The sequence below is a fragment of the Schistosoma mansoni genome, chromosome 1 (assembly GCF_000237925.1).
Source record: "Schistosoma mansoni strain Puerto Rico chromosome 1, complete genome".
NCBI classification, from domain to species: domain Eukaryota; kingdom Metazoa; phylum Platyhelminthes; class Trematoda; order Strigeidida; family Schistosomatidae; genus Schistosoma; species Schistosoma mansoni.
Window position 1 is genome coordinate 37,917,547 of NC_031495.1, and position 22,438 is coordinate 37,939,984.

General features: G+C 35.8%; 1 protein-coding gene across 1 annotated transcript in view; it reads right to left on the bottom strand.

Moving 5' to 3' along the window:
- Window positions 1-22,438, bottom strand: part of Smp_125370 (serine/threonine kinase) — a gene marked incomplete at both ends in the record, with an annotated part of 41,730 nt that overhangs the window by 4,814 nt on the left and 14,478 nt on the right. Inside the window, 5 exons of the mRNA XM_018794313.1 lie at window positions 5,388-5,935; window positions 8,237-8,756; window positions 12,116-12,889; window positions 15,498-15,688; window positions 17,453-17,597. Coding sequence (XP_018648738.1) covers window positions 5,388-5,935; window positions 8,237-8,756; window positions 12,116-12,889; window positions 15,498-15,688; window positions 17,453-17,597 — 2,178 coding nt within the window. The remainder of the gene's footprint in view (window positions 1-5,387; window positions 5,936-8,236; window positions 8,757-12,115; window positions 12,890-15,497; window positions 15,689-17,452; window positions 17,598-22,438) is intronic.

Genomic DNA, 22,438 nt, shown 5'->3' on the forward strand with positions numbered 1-22,438 from the left:
AACCCAGTATGTTTGAGAATAATGATTCATATTGCAGAGGCTATTATTGGTGTTCTGGACTTAACTGGCTGGGCCAGGCAGAAAGCAGGACTGATAAGTACTCAAGACTGCTCATACGGCTTTTGTGTATCACTGGTCCGATCGATAATTCACCCCTCTCTAATTGGCGGGAAACGTCACCTCATATACTAAACAGGGCACGCACTCATTTGATTTAACAATAAATTATACAGAGTCAATGATTCGATGGATTAATGTTATGTCTTGGTTTGGCCAACCTTTTACTTTCTTCAAACTTACAGCTAATAACCCTAATAATGAACTTTTTTTTTACATCGGTTATAGGTTATTAACCATTAAAATTGAATTATTTTTTCTGGCTAGAGTTTTTTAGCGAGTTAGTTTTCAACGGGATGGGGTTGTTAACCCCATGCCCAACCCTCCTCCTTTACCTGGGCTTGGTAACAGCAGTAACTGTAGAAGAGCTACAGGTGAAGTTGTTAAAATTGAGGGTTGGGATTAATGATTAGTTTATATATACTATAATTCAGAATATTAAACCTGGACCTAGAATTAAAAGTACAGTGAAGCGAAATATCGCTTCATCTCGTATTTCTTTAAACTCATTCACATGTGAATGTTACCTTCAGCAAAAAGAACGTCATGTAAATACCTACTGATGTAGTTATTCACTAAAATTGGGTTTTTTATGATACATAGTCAATATACTGGTTTGCTATGGTTCAGATAAATGTTATTCTAAATTGATATATAAACCATAATATTGAACTTGCTTTCTCAATCCTGATTGGTTTAAGGGGATAACTTAACTTTACCAATGTGTAAACACTGGTCTAGAAGCAACCGTAAAAAACAAATTAATTAATTATTTAATTTTATTTGTTTAAACACATAAATATCGGTACAAACGGGCACCAAATATATATGCGACACACAAATCTCATTAGATTTGTGTGAGGGCTGTGGTACTACTCAGGTGCCCAAACCGAAGCAAGTGGTTTTATTAGGGGACCACACCCAGAGCTTTTGACCTAAAGATCTGATCCACAAGGCAGTGGAGCATCGTGAGGAGATGCAGTCCCATGTTAGCCGGTGACCAACGATTGATTCATACGCCATTTGTTCGATCAGGATACTGGAGTTCATGTGCACCATTAGTTTGGAATGAGGGTTTTCCAACTCCCCTAAGTGGACTCACCGTGTCCACCAACCCAGTTAAAGCGCCGGACATTCGCTTTTCGTCCTCTCAATTTCGTAAACAACGGTTATGCCACGAGTAGGACCTCCCTGTCAGAGGCTATATACACGTGGTCATATGAGAGCATTTGGAGAGGGAGAGTGGACTCTCCCCACTCTCGGCCGTACCAGAGCATTTTTAAAGGTATTTTTATTCTCTTGAACTTCGTCATTATTCTGTAATTACGACCTGATGATGCAGGGCCCTACTGTAGTAAATAATCATCTATTTTTCTTGTTATCTCAGTTTTAATGATAAAAACACCTTTAGCTATACCTCAAATCATATCACGCACTCTCACGTAAGTTACTTAACATATCGTATTAAATTCATTGCGTGATTGCGCAAGTCTTTAAAAAAAAAAACAATCATGTGCATTCTAGTAACTAATTACGGACGATGGTTTTTTTTATATAACCGCAGAATAAAAATATTTTCTATTTGGCATAATACGCTTTTGTTATACGACAATCCAATCCATGAACGAGATCTCAATTACTTCCACTAGACTGGGTACTCGATCAATATACTATACACAGATAAGGATCATCTTATACTAGACACAAGATCTGTAACCGAATATAGAGAACTCGAATATACAGATAGACAACACTTTATTTAAAACAATTACAAACAACCTACACTCAATGTGTTCACAGTAGATATGAATAGTAGAAAGGGAATCATATATTTAACAGTTAGTAAGTTCCTCCATCAGGGGTAAGAGGCGTAATTAAGCTGATTATCTGTCTGTTTACACTTAATAGCTAATCACATATTACTTTGACTAAGGTTTATGCTATCTTTCACTGGGTTTTCGAATTTCGAGCAATATTGTATTGATGTTATCTTGGATATGATTGGTTGCTTGAAGGTCATCATCACTATACAATATAGTTCTACTATGGGTATATCTCTTCTACATATTTTTACTTTTATAATGTTATATTCATTCTTTATAACTTTTGGTATCTTTTTTAATGACGTGAAACATTTTCCAATTTTATAATAGTCTATTATATAATGATAAAAATGATTGTCAGTCAGCTACAACATAGGACCAGGTACATATATGTATTGGTTGTAATGTTTTGTTAAATGTCATCATTGGGAAAAGAAATTTTCTCTTTGTTAGATTGTCTATATTTTATTTAGTAATGATAAAGTAGTATAGTATAGGAATGAGATTAAGAACAACTGTTATGAATGTTCAATCCGTTAAAAAATTTACCTTTAATAAATGGATAGTTTATAGAAAATAAAATAATGCTATAAAGAGTAGATATATTTTACATAATGAATAAATCTGTTAATGTGTTCTACAAATTGATCTGTCTGAAAGTTGAAAATAAAAACACAAATAATTTCATTCTTATGTTTAAGACTGCACCTGACCGTTGCTGCTACCTTGAAGTGATGGTCGGGTTTGTCTATCGTGATGAACAAATCGAGCTATACTGGCTGGAACAATCGTTTCTCAAGGTCCTACCATGTCAGACAGGTCGGTTGAAGAGTGGTAAGACTAAAAGTAGCAAAACCAAGGTCCGAAGGTGAAGTCGTACTGCTGACTGTATAGAGGTGTGACGACAGAAAGGTGTTTCCTTCAGACAACCAGCATAACAGCTTTGGTTCCTTCCCACAAGGTGTGGGTTTAGAAAATTTCGACCCTAAAAATGCACACCGCCTTATCCCACGGATATCCGTCTCCGGCGGTAAGGTCCCAACAAGTACGGAGCTAACACAAAAATTACCCGCAAAAAGGTCGTGTGTGACCGACCTCAAGCATTTGTCCCTTGGGCACTGAAGTCACACTCTCAGGTCATTAAGACCACTCCTAACCCAATTTCCTTTTCAAGTACCTCTAAAAGAACCCTTCTACAGTGTAAGCAACAGGGAATTGATAACTGCCCTCATACCTCTAACAGCACTCAAGATCACTGTTTAGGACTGCAATTGGTCAGTCTGTTATTGGCATATGTGCATACTGTACGTATTGCCTCGATATTGCCTTGATTCACAAGCATTATAAGCAAAGATGGATAGGGGCCAGCAGTAGAATCCAGGACGCGCGTTTCGTTCTATTTTGGACTCGTCAACTAGATGTACCATCATCTCAGAGTTTGTGTTCACTCCTGATAGCCACTTGCTTGTGCAATGGGGTAAAGTTTAAATTCACTTAGTATTGTTTGTTTGAATCTACCCATTGATGTAGCTGAGTAGCGGAGTGGATAACGCGATGGCGTTTGAAGCGAAAGGTACTGGGTTAGAGTTCCATAGTGAACACCAACTCTGAGATGCAGGTACATACAGCTGACGAGTCCCAAATAGGACGAAATACGCGTCAAACTGGATTCCACTGCTAGTCACTATCCATCTTGGTTCATTCTTATGGATATGGATTATTTGTTTTTTCAAAACCTTGTAAGGGATCAAGTAGATTTCTAAGAGTCTCGATGTTCTTCTTGGTTAAAAGTTAGATATTTAGGATGAGGATTAAGGGGTTCCATGTCTAGAGTTTTCAACATGAACTAACATCAGCCATCATGTAAAATAGGCGTACTGTAGCCGTATGGATGAATAGATTTCACTCAAAAATACAAGGGGTATTATCTGATTACCTCGTTCATAAAGTATGGTGGGATCAAATTAAGATTTATTTCCGGACCGAGGAGGAGGCTCATCACTTCCTCTCCAATTGCTCTAATACGGTTTCGCGTAAACAGTCGCCACCAGGGAAATTCAACTTATTACATTCTCTCGGCGGGAGCGCTATTTACTGAGTTAATAGAAAGGTAAGTGAATATCCAGCACTTAAGTCGGGTTAGTGAATACGGAGCATACAGCTTGGGGAGTTGGAAAATCCTGATTTAAAACAATGGTTCATATGGACTTCAGGATATTGATTGAATAAATGGAGTATGAATCTTTTCTTAGTCGCCGGCTACCATGGAATGGAACCTCCTAAGTTTGCTCAACTGCCTTATGGATTAGATCTCTAGATCAAAGACTCGAGTAGTGTTCCTCTAAGAAAACCATTTATTTCGAGTTTGGGTACACGGATAGTATTTCAGACCACACACAAACCGCATGATTTGTGTGACCTATGCATATTTTGGTATCCCTTTACGCCAATGTTTATGTTTCAATAAGTAAATGAATAAAATAGAGACAAAATTAAGCATTTGATACGAACAATATCACCATTTTACTCGATGGAGATAAAAACATATGATTTTTTCAATATCAATATGCATTGAAAAAAATGAACATTATTCAGATGTCGATTAATGAGCTGCTAACATCTAACTGGCGATCATTCCATTTTCATCATCACGATCGATCAAGAAATAAGAACAGGAGACTTGTTGAAATACTTAGTGATGAGAATTCTATGTTGTACCAAAAATATAATATTGAATAAGGCCATTAATAATAATAATAATAATAATAACATTCTGAGCAGTATAAGATATACAATAGTATTTCTACTGCACCTATGCATAATACTTGAATTTCACGTAAAAATCTGAAATTCTTGGTTTTCGTTTATGATTAGCTCATCCTTGTATACTATACTTTGACCCAAATTTTTATTCATAATAACAAAAAAAAAGTAAACAAAACTGACAAACATTGTAAGCAAAGATGGATAGTGACTAGTAGTGGTGGGATCCAGCTTGACGTGTGTTTCGTCCTATTTGGGACTCGTCAGCTGGATCTACCTGCATCTCAGAATTGATGTTCACTCTCGGACTCGAATCCAGTACCGTTCGCTTTAAACACTATCGCGTTATCCACTTAGCTACTGATTCCTGATATTCACTTGCTTGTGCAATGGAGTGAAGTTTGAATTCACTTAGTATTGTTTGTTTGAATCTTCCCATTGATGTTTAGGACTGCAATTGATCAGTCTCTTATTGATATATGTGCATACTGTGCATATTGCCTCAATATAGCCTTAATTCACAAATATTATTCAACCTAATAATAAATAATAAGCAAAGATGGAGGATAGTGACTAGCAGTGAAGTTACAGACACGAGTTTCGTTCTATTCTAGGCTCATCAATCAAACAAAAATACAAAAAATGAATTCATATTACATTTATAAATTTTCATAGTTATATTACCTTTCATTTAAACAATTATCATCCATTGAAGATATTTGTTGAGATTGAGAATGATGAATAAACGATTGATGAATTATATTTGCTTTAAGATAATCTCGTTCATTTATTACTTTCAATGGACTTAAACTATATTGATTATTAATATGATGAGGGAATTCTTTAACCATTGGTAAACAAGGATGTTGTAATGATTTACAATTATTGATTATTGACAATATTGATAGACATGAAGAGAATTTTTTGTTGATAAGAGGAAATTGATTTTTTGATGATGTAACAGTATTACTATCATTATCCTTAGTAGTAGTATTAATAGTAGTATCGGTATTGATACATTTTTCATTCATATCTTTGATTGATTGTAATTTTCTCAAATAACAAAATAAAGAATCTTGACTAATGGAACGTTTCAATCGATAATTAGTCTGATCATATTTAGATGTCAAGGGATTATCATTTAATGATGAATTTTTGATAGGATCAAGCCAACTTCTAATGTTAACAGGAATTCCAATTGTCTTGTCTTCTTTAGATTTTTCATTGTCAATCTAATGATGAATAAATGACTGATTACAATGAATAAAATATACATGTTCAAGAAGATACATACATATATAAATTGGTGAACGGTCGCTCAAATCGTGGATTGGTTGAAGTTAGACATTAAAACCGTTGGATGCCGGCTCAGTGGTCTATCGGTTAAGTACTCTGGCTCGAGACTGGTAGGTCCTGGGTTCGAATCTCGCGAGTGCGGGATCGTGGATGCGCACTGCTGAGGAGTCCCATAATACAACGAAACGGCCGTCCAGTGCTTCCAGGTTTTCCATGGTGGTCTAGTTTCAATTGACTAATGATTTCAACAGTGAAAATATATAAATTACCAAGAATATACTTGTGTACTCTGCCTAGGGATACTGTGTGGCTGCCCAAATCGAAGTAGATGCAGATACAGGATTCGAACCTGTAACTTTATGATCGAAGGTTAAATGCTTTCACCACTGGATTCACTACTCCACATATATGAATAGTAATTATTTCAGGCATTTCTTAAGAAAATAAAAGATCATGTTAACCCGATTATTAGAAGTCCGACTTGAATTACTTATTTGTAATCGAATATATATCTTAAATTCAACTTAGTATTGTTTGTTTGAATCTTCCAATGGATGTTTAGGACTGCAACTGGTCAGTCTCTTATTCACCATATGTGCATACTCTGCGTATTGCCTCGATATAGCCTAAATCCACAAGCATTCTAAGCAGAGATGGATAGTGGCTAGCAGTGGAATCCAGTTTGACGCTCGTTTCGTTCTTTTTGGGACTCATCAGCTGGATGTACCTGCATCTCAGAGTTGATGTCCACTGCGGAAAGGACTCGAACCAAGTACCTTTCGCTTCAAACGCCATCGCATTATCCACCCAGCTACTGAGTCCTGATAGCCACTTGTTTATGCAATCAGGTGAAGTTTAAATTCAACTTAGTATATATATCTTGTTTTTGAGTCAGTGGTTCTATCTTTTAGTTGCTGCTGGGATAAGATGTAGGTATTAATTCTTTTCAATGAAATACTCGTTCTAGTGATCACATGAACAGTTCCAATAATATAGTTCATTAAATTAATTATTAGGTTATTATAAATATATAATAAAATAGATGGAGAATTTTCTAGCGTCTAATAGTTAGACAGATTGTAGTAACTATGTCTTATGTCCCGATAAGAATAATGAATGGTAACTTTGGGATCCATTTATGGATGAATATTATGCATATATTTTTTGTCGTATAATTGCTAAATAACTAAACTATTCATATTCATGTTCCCCTTATCATGAGCTTTATTTTGACCTATAGACTATCATTATACAATTTACAATTCTTGAGTTATCCCTAGTCTATTAATCACTGTTCCCCCCATTCACAGTCACATTTGGCTAAATGTTGTACAAATGTTATTTTCTATTTTATTGGTACGATGTGGTCAGTTTGTTTGGTATATAAACTCAGTATGTTTGAAATATAATGATTCATACCGCTGAGGCTGTTCTGGACTTAACTGGCTGGGCTAAACAGAAAGCAGGACCGATACGTACTCTAGACTGCTCGTACGGTTTCCGTGTGTCACTGTTCCAATCGATAATTCGCTGCTCTCTGATTGGCGGTTTTATCACGTCATACGTTAGCAAGGCATCCACTCGTTCACTATCTTTTTTTAACAGAACCTGCTTTCATCAGGTGTTGATTATGATTATAAGTGATACTGAAACTCTTTTACCCTATAGTGTTGAGTTTATGAGTTTCGTGACGAATAACATTGCCACTTAGATAAATATTCTAATGAATGACGAGTCTCTAAGGTAAGCACTTTCATGCATTAAAAATGACAATATCTCATGAGGAATGTTTCATTTAAGTAGTAAATAAACGGGTTATGCTGAAGTAATAAGCATTAAGATATGATTTTTAGTAAATTTAAATAATTGATAATAGTGGAATCCATAATGCAAGTTTCATCTTGATTGGGACTCGTCTGTTGGATATACTTGTATTATAGTGTTGACAAGCAACCATCTTTCAACTTTTCTACTCAATGACTTAAACGTCAAACATTACCATTGAGATCAAAGAGTCCTTTTAATGCAACCCCTAATGGGCTCGTAAGTGTGTGCAGCTGAAGAGTTCGAAACCAGGATGAAATAACTATCCAGTGCTTTCCGATTCGCAATGGTTGTGTAACTAAGGTTTAGTCTGTGTTTCAGGAATGATTTCAAATATGATTGACTTTATCAGTAGAAGTGATAATGATAAATAACACTTATCTAGAAATAATATCATTATCTTCTTTTCTTACCTTAACTGTTATTTTCGATAAACCGGTTTTAAACAACATTTCATTATCTTTTATCATTGTTTTTTTATTGTTTATGGTTGAACTTAACATTACATCGGATTGAATCTTGTTGGGATTATTGGTTGAATTATTGTTGCCCTTCATATTGGGAGTAGCAGTAGTAGTGTATGTGGTGGTGACATCAGTTGTACTACTACAGGTAGTTGTCCTAGTGTCTCCTAACTGATGATGTACAGATTTCACTGATGAAGATGAAGAAGTGACATCAGTCCAATGATCATGATGATTACAGAATGTTTGACTATCTTTATTATTATTGTTGTTGTGAATATCACTTGTATGAGTGAAATCCGATCTTAGCATATTTTGTCCTGGTACATTTTGTTGATGACCTCCTCGTACTACTTCATTGTCAGTTGTTATTACAGAGTCATATGCTGGCGGTGGAGGAGGAGGAGGGATATTTACAAGTTGATGCAAACTATTTGTACTGGCAAATTGTTTTTTAGTGTTATACAGACTGGAAATAAAGAAAGGAATAATAATAATAAACAATAAATAAATTTTACATATACAGTTAAATGCCATCTATTTTTGTATGGATAACTTTTAAGATATCTAAAGTTTCCTTAAGAAACTATGAATAACTAAACTTATTAAATACATACTAGTAGATATGAGCCAATAATAATATACATTTTGTATTGGTTGTTTAAATCTTCCCATTGATGTTTAAGACTGAATTTGACTAGTCTCTTATTATCATATGTGCATACTGTGTGGATTGTCTTAAATCTGAACTCAGTAACTTAGATAACTCGAGGGCATTTAGAGCAAATGCTACTGAATTGGAGTTCCGGAGTGAATGTCAAATCTGGAATACAGGTACATCTAACTGACGAGTCCAAAATAAAACAAAACGCGCGTCCTGAATTCCACCGCTAGCCACTATCTATTTCTGCTTACAATGATAAAATAGTTATTCTATCTATTAAATTTTACTTAATTAAGATAAACAATGTGTACGTAAGTACAGCATGTTTTTGATAAATACTTCTACATGACTGACATCAGTATATGATTACATTCACTTTTTGTAGTCATCCGTTAGTTGTTAAAAAATTCGTGTATTTTAGAAGTTGTGCGTGTTGGCAGTGGTGTAGAAGATGAAATCAACCTACGGATGATGAAAGTCAAAGCGCGGACATTAATCTAATTACGGGCAGAATCTTGAAATGAACACCTTAATGGCTTGAAAATGTTTGACGAATGTTATCACAGTATCTTTAAATTCGTGCAAGTATTCATTTTATGACATAGCATCATAATATGAAAATAAACTGTATAAGATTAGTATTTGTCTGTCCATCAAGACTCGCTGTTGGGAGCCTGAAGATGGTACAACTCATTGACTTGAGATGTTATGAAACATGGATCGGAATAGAAGATAACAGTAGTTTTCTTTTAAATTCTTTGAAATCATGAGGTGTTTCTTCAACCGAAAGTCTTTTCGTTTATATTTTTGATTCGAATGTTGTTTCCACCAAGATTCACTTCTGTTCATTCATTTGTATCTATTTATTCTTGATGATTGACATAGTGAATAAAGGTGTAAAACTGATTAGAGTATCAGTAACCTATGATATTATACACCCATGTTTATCCAGTAAAAATCAAGACAGTGTATTCAGACATTAATTTATTGTAGAGGTCTAATCAATTTATTATTTTATTTATTTAAACACATAAATATTGGTACAAGGAAGCACCAGATAAATATGCGCCTCACAAATCTCATTTGATTTGTGTGAGGGCTGAGATACTGCCCAGGTGCCCAGACTGAAGCAGGTGATTTTCTTAGGGGGCCACACCCGGTGCCTTTGACCTAAAGGTCTGATCCACAAGACAGTGGAGCATCGTGAGGAGATGCAGTTTCATGGTAGCCGGTGACCAACAATAGGTTCATACGCCATTCGTTCCATCAGGATACTGGAGCCCATGTGCACCGTTGGTTTGGAATTAGGGTTTTCCAACTCCCCTAGGTGGACCCTCCATGTCCGCCAACCCGGTTAAAGCTCCTGCTAGACATTCGCTCTTTGTCCTCTCAATTTCGTAAATAACACCCCCGCCACGAGAAGGCAGTGAGTAGGACTTCCCTAGCAGAGGCTATATATTCGCGTGGCCATGTGAGAGCATTTGGAGAGGGAGAGCTGACTCTCCCCACTCTCGGCCGTACCAGGGCATTTGGGGGCGGTCTAATCAATCCTCATCTATTATCTTTCTGTTCTTACTTGTGTTATCCGATGCACTATTACTAGTCGCCAGTAGCAAGTATATATTTTCACAAGTCACAATAATTATACTACTCCATCAAATACTTAATCTATTTCTTCCCAACTTCACTTCATTATTTGTATGGTGTATACATATTTTGATGCCCAGTTGTACAGGTATAGAACCCTAACTGTCTGTATATGTTTAAATTTATTAAGACCTTTAATTAATTTATTCAGCATTATATCAAGTTAGGCTCGCAACTTTAATGTGGTCGGATAGTTAATGATGTAGACATCGTACATGCTCCGTCGACAAATCCCGTTAATAACAATGTAGATATAAAAAATTGAATGGCAGAGTTTCGGATATACCCACTCTGCTTCTCATCTCTTCATCTGTTTGCCCTAATGAACGTATCAAATTCGACTAGCAAGTAATGTAAATGTCGATATATAATGTCAATATGAATTATTACAACAATTCTCTGAAATACAAAAAGGAGAATAATCAGTAAATAGATGAAACGTCGTCAAAAATCACTGAATCCACGATATCACGCTACCATCATTCCTTGTATTCGTGCGTTGATTAGATTCACACATTAACATCAATGAATGCCAGGGTTAATAATTTAAAGGTTAATCATTTGCATGTCAAACCGAAGGTCCTAGGTTTTAACCATAAGATACAGAATCATGGATGCGCATTGCCAATAAGCCGTTCCATACTAGAACGGAACAACTATTTAGTTCATCTTATTTTTCAATGATGGGTTAACTATGAGCAGTTCATGATTTAGGATATATAATTATTCATTAAACTTATGACTGCTTATATTGTATGCCCTGGTACGGTCGAGAGTAGGGAGAGTCCGCTCTCCCTCTCCAAATGCTCTCGTATGACCACGTGTGTATAGCCTCTTCCAGGGAAGTCCTACTCATTTCCTTTTCGCACAACGGGTGTTGTTTACAAAAGTGAGAGGACGAAAAGCGAATGTCCAGCAGGAGCTTTAACCGGGTTGGTGGACATGGAGGGTTTACCTAAGGGAGTTAAGAAACCCTGATTCCAAACCAATGGTGCACATGAACTCCAGTATCCTGATCGAACAAATGGCGTATGAATCAATCGTTGGTGACCGACTACCATGGAACTGCATCTCCTTATGATGCTCCACTGCATTGTGGATCAGATCTTTAGGTCAAAGGCTCTGGGTGTGGCCCCCTAATAAAACCACTTGCTTCAGTTTGGGCACCTGGGCAGTATCACAGCCCTCACACAAATCAAATGAGATTTGTGTAGCGCATATATATCTGGTGCCCGTTTTTACCAATATTTATGTGTTTAAATAAATAAATGTTTATAAAGAATCCATTCATTGAATAAATTGTTCGATAACCTAATGCATATATATATATATATATATATATATACATTAATTACGCTATACACTTTTTGCCAGGTAATTCATAAATTATATTCATTTTTGAAATTCATTTTTGAAATGAACTAACCAACGGATTAATATCATCATGAACAATGAATTAGATTTGAAACAAGCAAACAAACAAACAAGGACGAATAGTAAACAACAATAATACTTACAGTGAACTTGGTTGTATATTACTACTGTTATTATTATCATTAGTAGTATTGTATAATTCATTATAAATCATAGATGAATCGGTTAATTGTTGATCTTTTAATTTATATTCCAACATTGATAATGTTAATGCTCTACGCAAATGATGTTGATGATGGTAGGATCTTAAAAATTCTATATTATTATTTATGGATGATGAATAGAGATTACCACAAAATGGACATTTTTGTTTTTTATTACTTCGAGAACTACAACTACTACTTATATTATTATTATTAGTAGTAGTATTAAATAGACTATTATATATAAGATAACCTAAATGATAAATCTCATTAAATTGTTCTAAACTACTTAGCTTTGTAAAATAATAATGATTTTTTAATAATTCCAATCTATCTATATTACTTTTATGAATGATATCAGTAGTATGAATAAGTGAATTTGTATTATGATTACTACCAATTGATGATGGTAATATGAATGATGATTGTAAAATAGGTTTAGTCAATTTGAAATCATTACGTCGACGATAATAGAAATCATTTAATTTACGTCCTAATGAAAATGTGGACAATGTTGAAAAAGGAAATTGTTGTTTATTTTGATTAGTAGTAGTTATACAATCATTTGTATTTTCTGTATTAAAGAATTGAAGTTTTTCACTGTCACCGATTCTTGTTTCTTCAGTTGAATATTCTTGATGATTTGACTCATTTTGTTGTTGTTTTCGATTGGTATTGAGTTCTTGAATAAGCGATTCATAGTGTAAACGTTCTCTAGAATGTTTAAAAAGTAGGATGAGGAGGAATGAGTAGTGAAATATAACGAAAACAGACAGTCGCATGCAACCTAGATCCTGGACACGGATATATGTATCAGTTTAAGTTGGAATACAATATCAGCACAGAGAGATTAATGTCAGAATAATACAACTAGTAACAGTATTAGCGATAACAGGAAAGATTGAGCATATATAATATCAATCGAGTAGAAAGAATGAATTAGTGACATCGAAGGTACTAAGTAATTTAAAAACAGGACCCAGTGGAAGATAAAGAGTAGATTCGTCTTTCCTATTGCGATTGATTCTGAATTATATCACTCAGTGTCATGAACAATTGGTTATGATAAATGCGTGAACCACAGCCAGGTAGTCTGTACCTATTAATATAGCTAAGCCTAATAGCCAGTTAGTGATATCATATCTTGGTTAAGCGGTCCCCTAGCTCTTTTCCAACTTACTTTTACACCAGTCAAAATTCGGTGTGTGAGAACCCGGGTTTAATAAGAGCACTTCTCAGATTAAGAGCTATCTCAGAAAGTTTGATTACAACAACACACGTAATGCTATATCGTGAGAAGAACTGAATAATAATGATAATAATAATAAACTGTAATATTAAATTCACTTAGTATTGTTTGTTTGAATCTTCTCATTGATGTTTAGGACTGCAACTGGTCAGTCTCTAATTGGCATATGTGTATACTGTGCGTATTGTCTCGATATAGCCTTAATTCACAAGCATGGTAAGCAGAGATGGATAGTAGCTAGCAGTGGAACCGAGGACGCGCGTTTCGTCCTATTTGGGACTCGTCAGCTGGATGTACCTGCATCTCAGAGTTGATGTTCACTCTGGGACTCGAACCCAGTATCCTCGCTTCAAACGTCATCGCGTTGTCCACTCGGCCACTGAGTCCTGATAGCCACTTGCTTGTGCGATGGGGTGAAGTTTAAATTCAATTAGTATTTTTTGTTTGAATCTTCCCATTGATGTGTTAGGACTGCAACTGGTCAGTCAATATTGTTAAGAGAGGTAATCATTTTAAACCACTCTAATGATATGATTTAAAAATGAACAAAAGGCAAACTTTTATCCTAAACATACTATTAATGGTCACTTTATATGAAATATTTCGTACATATAGAAATCTTCTTGTGAGAACCATAAAGAAATTATTCTGACTAATTATCGTATGTAAAATGAACTAGGGCTTGTGAACAGTGAACCTCAGGAAACTAAACTAGTTCCAAACTTGGACGTGGATGTACCGACCAAATATATTTGCCTTTTGTCAAACTCTACAACTCCGAAAAATCCAACGATGTCCAATTATGGTGATTTTTCTTGACATTAAGGCAGCTTTCAACGACGTTGATAGATAAGTTTTATAGAAGCGTCCGTTATTGAAAAGCATACAAAAGGAATAGATCGATCGAGTACAGGCCTCTTTACTCGAACATTACCAGTCGAATTATAACTTACAGTGAAAATCCGTAAAAAATGTAGTCTTATGATCACTTTGAGTAACAATATAAACATGTTTGAGATGTGTTCCTAATCTTTTAAAGCCCCCAAATGCCCTGGTATGACCGAGAGTGGGGACAGTCCGCTCTCCCTCTCCAAATCCTCTCACATGGCAAGGCATATATAGCCTCTGCTAGGGAAGTCCCACTCACTGCCTTCTCTTGGCATTACTGTTGTTTACGAAATTGAGAGGACGAAGAGCGAATGTCCGGCAAGAGCTTTAACCGGGTTGGCGGACATGGAGGGTCCACCTAGGGGAGTTGGAAAACCCTCATTACAAACTAATGGTATACATGGGCTCCAGTATCCTGATGGAACAAATGATGTATGAATCAATCGTTGGTCACCGGCTAACATGGGACTGCATCTCCTCACGATGCTCCACTGCCTTATGGATCAGATCTTCAGGTCAAAGGCTCTGGGTGTGGCCCACTAAGAAAATCACCTGCTTCGGGTTGGGCACCTGGGCAGTATCATAGCCCTCACACATATCAAATGAGATTTGTGTGGCGCATATATATATATATATCTGGTGCCCGTTTTTACCAATATTCATGTGTTTAAATAAATAAATAAATGTAAAATATGTATTTAGGAGAAATGTGCATTAACATTCAAGCTAATGATAGGGCAGTTAAATAATTGAGATTGTTGAAATAAGCTTTTAACAATACATTTACAAATGACTTCAACAATACACTCTTAAAACAAATTTAACTTTCTATACACATGATAAGCTGTTGTGTTGTGTTGTATCCGACTCTGATAGTGATACGCAAACTTATGATAGACGAATGAGATCAAGAATATGATGGGAGCTTTTATTGACTAACCAGATCGAGAAATGATGGCATATATATATATATATATATATATTTGTCCATTGGAGATTTAAGTTACACTTTCCACGAATCGCATGTATGTCATTCTGTAAAACTGGAAGCTATATATCTTGACCAATCACGTGCGCTTAACATTCAGCCAATTTTTGATTCGTCCACTACAACAGCACATTTGACTTCATTCATAACAAATAAACAAAATAATAAACCTCATAAGAGATTTTGCAAAAACTAACCGTTCAGCTTTACGTTTTTCTTCTTCGCATTCAGCTAATAATATTTTTAATTCCATATATAATTCATTAGCTCTTTCACGTTTATCATCATAACAACGTCGAATATCTTGTGCATGACATAATTCTTCACGTCGACGACGAATTAACATCACTTCAAGTTTTGGTGTACACTGACCTTCAAGTCGAATATCCTATTAGATGGGTTTGTATGAAAAGAGATTCAGGCAAATAATTAAATGGAATGTTAGATAGCCTCATTATCAGTGAACGATAGATACTAAGCATATTATATTTCCAAATAATTAACCATATCAATAATGCTTAACCTTTTTCATTATCATTGGTACTGCGTTACTTCAATTACTTGTCCCTGTTTATCTTGTGTTAACTTCCTTCTGTCGTGCTAATGTGATACAGCCATTTAGGCTAAAGGACACATGTGCCAGGCTCTATGTTGATCATTACTGACTGAATGACTACAAATATCAAAGCAATATCAGCTGTTTATTTACCAGGGCAAAGACGGATTTGTGCATCTCTGTAGTGCCCTGTAGTTAGTGAACCATGTTTATGAGCTGACGCGGGCGGCTAAGTAGAGATCGGGCTAATCACCCACTATGTCTTGAAACATGGCGAGTATCGTGTGGATAAGCGTGAAATAAAGAACTAAAGAGAGAATTTACCTTTAGCTGTTTGGCCGGATTCACTCTAGAGAGGCCCATTGCGTCTGGAAGGGGCGAGCTAGAACGTATGACAATAAACTATGCCATAACCAGAACACAGGGATCGACATTAAAATTGCTTTTGGTATGAGTGTGAAGTATCGTCAAGTGACGACTCAAAGCACAATTGACTTGATTACCTGTTATTCATTCAGTGTTTTATAACCTCTGGGTTACGGCCTGGGGTGAATTGTATCTAAATCTCTTTAAACACTATGGAGTATGTAGGGCTCAGTTCATGCACTCTGTGTATCCATGTAACGTATACTTGTGAGCGTAAGCATTTATACCAGTGTATACTATATATTGTACATTCTGGATATAAATAAGACACATACTTGCGGCAGTACCACGTCCCATACTGGTGCATTTGTTATAGCTCTAAACGCTTTTGGGTTGCTACAAAGTTTCCACATGTGACAGAAAAGTGTAGACTGTTAACGTGTCCGTCTACGCTACATAAAGTATAGTTGGATCGAAGTCCCTACTTAAAAACGAAATATAAAAAAGTAAACTGCTAACGTGTCCGTTTGCTTTGCTTTCTCCAGTGCCTTAATCGCATACTCCTTACAAAAGCTCTTTTCTTTCCCAAAGGGGCCTAATGAGTTCTTCTACTTAGTTGGGCATTAGTTTATTCACTGTTGAAATGGCGAACTGGTCTGTGTTAAACCAACATTGGAAACCTGGAAGCACTAGAGGATCTCTTTGTCCTCGTACGGGACATTTCGATGACAATATGCATCCACGATCCCGCACTCAGGGATCGGATCCAGGACCTTCGATCTCGTACGAACGCCTAACCTCTAAATCACTGAGCCGGCATCCGACAGTGTTAATGTCTAGTTTCAATCAACCCATGATCTTGTGTAACCTTTCATCCATTGCCTGAGATGAATAAATTTATCACGCTCTAAACGGATGGACTGTGGATGAGCGCTGTTGGGGAGTTCTACATTGGGATGAAATGGGTGTCCAGTGTTTCTAGGTTTACAAAGGTGATCTATCTCAGACCAGCTCGTGATTTCAATGGTGAACATAGTATAATCTCCCCAAATCCTCCATACTAATATTAATTTACTTAAGTTGACAAACGTAATTTTTAAATATTCGGCAGAATGCCAGACCAATGAAATTAAACGTGCAAATAAAACCGTTTGTAAAAAAGTTCCTACTATCTCCACCCATCGGTTAATATACGGCAGGAGAAAAAGAAAAAAATGGACCCACACATACTTGAAGGTAAACAGTGATTTCTTCTTTCCATAGTTGACGCAATGAAATGAATTCATCATCAGTGTACTGTAGTAAACGTGAACAGGTTACATTTAAATGTGATAGAATTTGACGAAAACTGGGACGATTTCTTGGCTTGATATTCCTTTTTTCATTAGAGCGAATAAAAAAAAGACGGAAATAATATCTGATTATCATAATTAAAAAGTACAGTAGGCAACATAGAAAAAGGTAGACATATGCAAACAAAAATCAAAACAGAGCCCAGCACAGATGTATATGTTAACCCAAGTTGTTGTACCACACCTAGCATGAGATGAGATGAAGTTAAACAACAAAGCAACGAAAAAGAACGAAATAATACATTACCAATGATAAAAAGAAAGACTTAACACCGTGAATAAGGTTTGAAAAGATGGAGTGGAAAGGTATAGTATGAAGGGATAATGAAGTTCACGATCGAAAAGAAGGTAAAGAGCAACGAATGTACCTGTACCATTATTGAGAACGTGATTCTAGGCTATGTCACCCAATGTATTAAACCGCTGGTCAGGGTTACCATGAGAACCTTAATCAGGTGGTTTGCATCTATTTGACGGGTTCAGAGTATATACAAAAAATAAAATAGTATTATGGTGTATGCTACATATGTTGACAGATACAACTAGTATGTAACATTGATCAGAATTGGAATGCCTGACAGCAGAAGGTTGAGAAGGTCGAATTAAAGAAAACAGGAACGTAAACAGAGACTAATTGTAATAATAACTGGAATGAAAGAACAATGAAGTTTGTAAAAGTCAGTTAGTCACAACAGAGAACTTCTCAGTCCGAGTTGCCATACCACATTAGCACAGAGATGCAGTTGTCGATTCAAATCCCATAGTGGTAGAAGTAGTAAGTATATAAGCAGCAATCCGAAAGATTAAAGTTTGAAGATGTTATTCAAGGAGTATAGTCCAGTGAAATAAATTTGGAAAGAGAAAAAAGGTGGAGACATGAAGAATTCAGAAGATTATAACTTGGCAGAACACAAAGAGTGGATGCAACTTCGCCATTGCAACCGATTTTTAGCCATATCATTCAAGGTCTCTAACCATCGGTTGTTATCATTTCGCGGATCCCAACCAGATAATCTACACCTACCAACATGGCTCAGTCTACTTGTCAGTGACTTCATGAATTTGTACCACGTTTTGGTCTGGCAAGTTTGTAAAAGACAACTGATGGAAGATGTGCAAATGAAGTATTTAATGTATGATTTTCATATTTTATTTACCAAGACATTCTGCAACCAAGTCTTCGTTCACCACAGTATGCGCTTCTTAAGTAAATAATTGTCATAACTTACAATGACTATTATGATAAATTAATTTGAAAAAGGATTGTTCACCTGATCTAAATTACTATGAAAATTAAAACAGTGTACTAGAGTGAAAATGGAAAATCATCTGATATTACGGTTAAAACATGTATTAAGTATACCTAATCACTGTATGCCTTGGATGCGTGGTGTTTGCTGATGGAAGAGTAGAGTAAAAGAAAGCTAAAAGTGATCAAATTAAGGCACGGTATATTATTTTATCAAGTTATTGACAATTGAACTAAGCCATATTTAGACTATTAAACTGGGGATGGGTACGACTATTGTATCCAATGTATGGAGATAATAGGTGACATGGCTCAGAATCAGTCACAATGGTGAAGATGAATTCATTCTTTAGATTGCCTTAGTTCTTGAGAGTTTCAAAATTGTATGATAAATTTGTGTTCAACAAATTCATGTCTTCATTTCTAACTAACTCTTCTATGCCAAATGTTTTCTTAATACCATTTGTACTGCTATTGTTTATATTATTCAGAGATTTTGTGGAAATCTGTACACAGTTACACTTATCTCTATTGAAGTGACGATGTGTTAACCTGATCTGATTTATCGTTTTGTATATATAAAGTACTTCTGGTTCAATAAGATCATTCATGTGGTCCTTAAATGAAGATGTTTGTTCATCTCGGTATCTTACATTTTCTGGTCAATAAATAGCAGTAGCAGTAAAGTTTTCGATAAGCAACATACTACTTATTGATTTAAGTAGTTACTTTATATTAGTACAAAATTATATTGAATGAAGAGTGACAGGATCGAATAATTCACACAAACATTTTTAATAAGTCTCAGCAATCCATATCACTAAATTAAAAATGTCTTATCCCACTCTTTAAGGTGAATATTGTATTTTAAGGTTTCTTTGTGAAATACTACCAGTACATTTAAAACCTGGAAGCAGCGGATGGCCGTTTCGTCCTAGTATAGGACACCTCATTAATAAGCATTCACGATCCCACACGCGGGATTCAAACCTGGGACTTTTGATCTCGTGAGAGAACTCTTGGTCTTTAGACCACTGAGCTGGCATCCGAAGTAATCAATGTCCAAATTAAACCAATCCACGATAATGCGCGACCATCTTTCATTGTTTTCGGTGGGTGACTGCCTCACATCCGGCACGGTTGAGCTCCACTGGTCATGGCTTCCCACTAGAACTCCGAAAATTATTTCTCGAAGCCAGTCACTAGTGAGCACATGATAATTGTCCAGTATAGGGGTTGCGGAGATTGTTGAGTTTTAATTGAGATCATAAACCTATCAATGTTAGATCACAATCGAAAACCTGGAAGCACTGAACGGCCGTTTCATTTTCAATAGTGGTCTAACATTGATCGGTTCATGATCTCAATTAAAATCTGACAATCTCCACAACCCTATACTGACATCCAGAACTATTGGTCTAAAACTCATTCTATCCGGTTGGAATGATTCAATCTTAGAGCTCTTGTTACAAGTAATTAGGTCTATTCAAATCATTCTCATCTAAGACTTTTAGTGAATTCATTTTGAAAATTATTACTGTTACTTCTTAATCACTGTTATTCCTTACTCAGATCAGATAATATGCAGATAAGAATGTACATTTATGAGTGTTTTATTAAATCACCAGTCTTCTTATACTTCTATGTGTCTGTGTCTCGTGTGTACAGAGGCACTGCAGATCAAGTTGGTTTTTGAAAAAAAAAATTTGAATGATCGTTAAAAAACAAACAAGTGAAGTTCTTAATCTACAACGGGGATTTAAAGATGACGAAAATTAGTCACATTATTTTTACTTTCAAAGTTATTCGTTTATATCTGGCTACTGAAATTTTGTAAAGGAATCTTTGGGTTTACAAGAATATGTCAGTGTATTATATCTTTATACAATAATATAGAGACAATTTACCTTTTCCAAGTTCATAAGTAGAATACTTTGAAAACTGTCTCCAAACGAACAAAACGTACTGTTAGAAGTTTAGGTTAATTCTATGCTTGTTTACCTCAGCGATTGATGCTTGCTAGTAGTAATTAAAACAAGACATGACATTAGTTTATCAAGCTACTGACTGTTAGTCTGAGCCATGTTGGTAGATATAGACTACTAGTCAGTCAGCTACAACGTAGGACCAGGCACATTTATGCATCGGTCCAAGTTGCCATACCTCGTTAGCACAACAAGATCAACACCGGATTCATAGAAGTAGTTAATTTGGTGGTGGTAATATATATAAGAAAGATTGTATATAAGGATATAGTACAAAAAGAAAGACAGATATGAAGCAATTTAAATCTCAAGGTTTAAGGGAAGATAAAGAGTGTATACACCTACGCCATTGTGATCGATTCTGAGCCACGTCACACAGAGTCTCCAACTATTGATTACGATAGTCACGCGGATCCCAATCAAGTGGTCTGCATCTGCCAACATGACTCAAACTAGAAGTTAGTGACTTCAAGCTCTGATGCCACGTTTTGGTTTGGCCACCCCTAACTTTCTTCCAACAATCCCCTTCACTAGTCAGCATAGCGCGTCGTGGTAATCGGTGTTCAGGCGTACGTAACACGTGGACTAACCATCTCAGTCGATGAAGATTCATCACCTCATCAACTGATTTACCATCATTCCCTAATACCCTGTGTCTAACCTCACTATTACTTATATGGTGATCCCAACAGATGCGAGCAATATTTCTAAGACATCTGTGGTCAAATACTAGTAACTCACGAGTATCTTCTACTCTTAATGGCCATGTTTCACAGATGTAAAGTAGAACAGAGCGAACTGCTGTGCAGTATACTCGTCCCTTAATTGATAGACGGATATCTCGTCTTCGCCATAGGTGACGTAAGTTGGCAAAAGCCAGACGAGCTTTTTGAATCCGTGCTGAGATTTCGTCAGACACCAACCCATTAGGGCTGATCAGACTTCCAAGATAAGTGAAGTTGTCGACGCGTTCGACTACTTCGCTCCCTATCCTTAGTTCAGGTGTTGACGCAGGCCAGTCCTGGAGTAACAATTTACATTTGGATGGGGAGAAACGCATCCCAAACATCCTGACATTATTACTCAGTTCTATACTACTAGATCAGTAGTTGGATACATTATGAGTGATATAGTACAGAATCTTTCATTCTTTATTTTCACTCTAGATATATAATCACAGTATTCTCGGATATATACACCTTTCTGTTGTCTTTTTGAATAATATTCTCAATGTTCAATCTTTCATATTATCACCGCTGCCACACTACTATTTCATTATTCATTTAGTCAATTATCAACTCTTCTCTTTTTTTAAATGTTGAATAGCAACATATAGATCAAGTTCTAACATTGATGGCAACTCATCACTTCATTATGATCCATTGGAATGACAAAAATTTGTTAAATAAGAATAACCGACTTAGAATTGAATCAGGCTTCATTGAACTGATTCACGAAGTTATGCGCAAGATTAAAATCTAAATGGCAACTTTCAGTTGTTTTTTTTAAAAAGAATTTCATTTTAAAATTGAAATGAATAATTTTTTGGATGAAAATTTCGTTTGTAGGTTGTTTCTTTCTTTTTTTTTTGTATTTTCTGTTTGTTAATATTAAGGCCGACAACTGACCA